General features: G+C 45.8%; 1 protein-coding gene across 1 annotated transcript in view; it reads left to right on the forward strand.

The window, feature by feature from the left end:
• The window catches only part of LOC106879930 (ubiquitin carboxyl-terminal hydrolase 19), a 163,422-nt gene that overhangs the window by 131,882 nt on the left and 27,004 nt on the right, over window positions 1-4,536 (forward strand). The window contains exons 20-21 of the mRNA XM_052977848.1: window positions 594-1,762; window positions 2,461-2,561. Coding sequence (XP_052833808.1) covers window positions 594-1,762; window positions 2,461-2,561 — 1,270 coding nt within the window. The remainder of the gene's footprint in view (window positions 1-593; window positions 1,763-2,460; window positions 2,562-4,536) is intronic.

Genomic DNA, 4,536 nt, shown 5'->3' on the forward strand with positions numbered 1-4,536 from the left:
TATTCAAAATATTCCCCTCTCAGATTTACAAACCTACTGCAGCAGCCCTTCAGTTTTTCTAAGCCCTGTAAAAGTACTCAGAAGGTTGGGCCTCCAACCAGGCCTTTAAAGCCAGGAACTTTTAAGCATCTCCTATATATATATATATATATCAAAACAAAAAGACAGAAAATTTGGTATATTTTAAATTTCATGTGATACACGTTTCATTGCAGTATAGGAGTCACAAAGTTATGCATATAAAAACAAAAAAAATGTGTTGAATGTCCTAACTGTAACTCAGACAAATACTCAAAAATAATACGAAATTACTTTGGATGCCATTGCAGTTTCAAGTATTAAGCATTAATCAGGAGTATATTGAGAGATATTAGGAAAAAGAGATGGAAAACAATATTTATCAGGGGGAGTGAGAGTATGCATGCGTAGTCTATGTATAGTTTGCAGTTCAGAAAATTGTTAAGGAAATGAACTCTGGTAGTCTTCTCCTGGTTTGTTGATCAAATTTCAGCTTGTTATGCGAGTTTAATTTTCTTTAGAAAAACTGTTCATTATTCAATATGTTTGATTGATTTCTTTCTTTCTTTTCCCAGATATTCTGTGAATGTTTTTCAGCCACCAGTCAAGGCCGAAGTGTCATCGTCGTCTTCAGTAGCAGCAGCAGCAGCATCTATGGCAGCTGCAACGACAACCATTCTCACTACTTCCAACACCACCACTACCACCAAGCTGCCATCATCCATCACCACTGGCTGCTCCATGTCGGGGCTCAGTTCAAGCAGCCAGTCTTCTGGGAGTCTCAGCAGTCTGGACAGCCAAGCTTCCTACAGTAGTGCCTGTACGCTGACTGCTGACCCAGAGACCAACATGGCCGATGTCCATGATGACGACGATGATGATGGTGATGCTAATGATGGCAATAATGGAGGTGATGACGGTCATGTAGGTGATGCCATGACTTCCACAACCACCACCACTGGCTCTGGCCTCTATCGGAACGAAGGGGAAGAGGAAGCTGATGAAGATGATATCTGTTCTGGTGGTGGCGATGGTAGGAGAAAGCGGAGCAACACCACTGGTTCTGTAATGTCTTCAGAACGACTGCGGGCTGGGCTACCAGCACGCTTCTCCCCAATACCCACCCCACCGTCAAATTCTTCTGTGACCCCACCCCACACCTCTCTTGGCAAGTGTGCCCCGCTGCCGACTGTACCGTCATCTTTGTTGACGGCAGCAAATTCGACGCCTCCCTTGCCACCCCCACCTCCCCCTCTACCTCCTGCTGCTGTCAGCCCAACTATGCCAGCACTGACGCCCTCTGGCGACCCTTCCCCACTCCCATTAATGCCATTCAGCCGGACGGAGGCAGACACGATGCTAGATGTAGAACAGTGGCAGAGGACATCGCTGCTCTCTTCTTCTTCCTCCTCCCCTTCCTTGCCTTCCACCTCCCCTCCTGCACCCTGCCTCCCCTCCTCCTCCTCTTCTACCACCAACAACACTGCCACCGCTATCAGCCCTGCTCACCAATCCCCAGCTACAACCCCAACAGGCGCCACCTCGGCCGGTGGCGGGGATGCATCATTGTTGCTCTCTGACCGCATGCACCTCAGCCGCACCCAGTTGCCCACTTCAGCCGTGCTTGGACTGCAGAACGAGGAGACCCCACTCGACCAGGGACCAGCCCTCTTCTTTGTCAAGCCCGTCTGTCAAGATGGTAGTGAGATCAATGGTTACAATGGCATGAAGCTGGAAGACAGAGGTAAGAATCAACTTAATGTTTACTGTCCTTTATTGTTTACTGGTTTCACTCATTGGACTGTGGCCATGTTGGGGCACTACCCTGAAGGGTTTTTAGTTGAATGAATCAACACCAGTACTTATTAATTCTATGACTCCCTTGTGCCAAACTGCTAAGTTACAGGGATGTGCACACAGCAACAATGGTTGTCAAGTGGTGGTGGGAGACAAACACACACACACGCACATATGATGGGCTTTTTTCGGTTTCTGTTTCCCAAAATCCACTGACAAGGCTTTGGTTGGCCTGAGGCTATAGTAGAAGTGGGACTGAACCTGGAACCGTGTGATTGGAAAGCAAGCTTCTTATCACACAGCCATACCTGGTTATTTGCGTCTAGCCCCAGGACAGTTCTAATCCATCAGACCCATGAACAAAAATGTTCCAGCTGTGACCAAGCCATCTTTTAACAAGATAGTGTGTCTTGAACTACATTATGTCATTGTAGAGGATCCTAGTTACTATCAGCAGGCTGTAGATGTTGTTTAGCCTCCAGCAGACCTATGACCATCCCATCTTTATTCATTTTAGACACAGTATATTTAGGACTACATTATCCAACATATCCTTCCCTTTCATGTCAGTTGGATATGTAATGAGGGAGATTTTCATGCTCTTTCTAGCAGATACTTAATCAGCCCTATGTCTCATCTTGTTAGGTGACGAAGCACTTGATTTGAAGAACAAGAAGTTTTTGGCAATGGATTGGCAGAACAACGACCGACAGCCACGTTTTGTGTTGGTCCAGTCCAAGGAATTGGTACGTACTATTATATTTTTTGTAGTGGTAATGGGAAGGGGGCAATGCTCATAACTTTTGCTGTATAGCTTTGCTATGACATATACCTGTAATACCGTGTTTGTTGTTTAACCCTTTAGCATTTAAACTGGCCATATCCAGCCCAAAAGGATCATCATCAACATCATCATCGGTTAACGTTCATTTCCATGCTGGCATGTGTTGAATGGTTTGGCTAAGAACTGGCGAGCCGGGAGGCCATACCAGACTCCAATCTGATTTAGTAAGGTTTCAACAGCTAGGTGCCCTTCCTAACACCAACCACTCCGACACTGTAGTGGGTGCTTTTATGTGCCACCGGCACAGGAGCCAGTCAGGTGGCACTGGCATCAGCCATGCTTGAATGGTGCTTTTACGTGTCAACCGGCATGGGTGCCAGTCAGGCGATACTAGCATTGGTCACAACTACGATTTCACTTAGCTCAACAAGTCTTCACAAGCACGGCATATTGCCCAACAATTGAAGGGTGCTTGTAAACAGGCCAGTTATGTGAAAATGGCATCCACTATGACTATGATCTCACTTGGCTTGCTGGATCTTTACAAGCATGTCATATCTCCAAAAGTCTTGGTTGCTTGTCATTGCCTCTGTGAAGCCCAGTGTTTGAAGGTCATGCTTTACCACCTCATCCCATGTCTTCCTGGGTCTACCTCTTCCACAGGTTCCCTCCACTGTTAGGGTGTGATACTTCTCTACACTGCTTTCCTCATCCATATGCATCACCTGACCATACCAGCGCAGTCGTCTCTCTTGCACACCACATCTGATGCTTCTTATGTCCAACTTTTCTCTCAGGGTGCTTACACTCTGTTCATGTATGCACACTGACATTATACATCCAGCGGAACATACTAGCATCATTTCTGTCAAGTCTACACATGTCCTCAGCAGTCACGGTCCATGTTTGACTGCCATGTAGTATGGCTGTTTACACACAGGCACGATACAATCTCCCTTTCATTCTGAACGAGAGGCCCTTTATTACCAGCAGAGGTAGGAGCTCTCTGAACTTTGCCCAGGCTATTCTTATTCTAGCAGCTATTCTTTCAGAGCATCCACCCTTGCTTGGTCACCCAGGTAACAGAAACTAACAACTACTTGTAGTTTTTTCCCTGGCATGTGATGGAATCTGTTTCCTGTACATCTTTGGTGTTTATTGCACCTATTCATCTGCCACACACAAAAACTATCTTCCCAGTTAACCTTCCTTTGATATTACTGCACCTTATGTGTCCATAGCTTACACTGGGTACATCTTATGGAATTTCTACCTACACTTTTTCTACACATTGAGCAGGGGTCTACTTGAAGAAATTTGTGATTCGTCCGCCTTCCTACTTACTATGACTTTGGTTTTTGCTAGGTTAATTCTAAGGCTCTTTGATTCTAGACCTTGCTTCCACATCTAAAACTTCTCTAGTTCTGGTAAGCACTCAAATATTAGAGCAAGGTCATCAGCTTAGAGGAGCTCCCAGGGTCAGCCTGTCTTGAACTCCACTGTCATTGCCTGGAGGATTATGAGGAACAAGAGGGGGCTGAGGACTGATCTTTGGTGGATCCCTACTTCTACCTGGAATTCTTTGCTATACTCGTTGCCAACCCTCACCTTACTGACAGCATCCCTGTACTTGGCTTCTACAGCTCTCACCAACAACTCATCTATCCAGTCATTGGGTATGACTCCTTCATGTATCACCTGGTTAACTACACGGGTGACTAGACTATAGCCTACACTGCCATATATCCAGTGACCCGGGAACAAAATTTGCTTAGGGGGTGCAAACTCAGTTCCAAAATTTGGCACTACTGGAGAAGTGTGGATCCAAGTTCTGGGAGTGTGCATGTTACAAATTTGCGCATGCGCATGCGTTAGTCGTAAGTAGTTGAATTTAGCACTCAGGTAAAAAACGAGACGCTCGCTACTTGCTGTAAATG

The sequence above is a fragment of the Octopus bimaculoides genome, chromosome 29, assembly GCF_001194135.2.
Source record: "Octopus bimaculoides isolate UCB-OBI-ISO-001 chromosome 29, ASM119413v2, whole genome shotgun sequence".
NCBI lineage: Eukaryota > Metazoa > Mollusca > Cephalopoda > Octopoda > Octopodidae > Octopus > Octopus bimaculoides.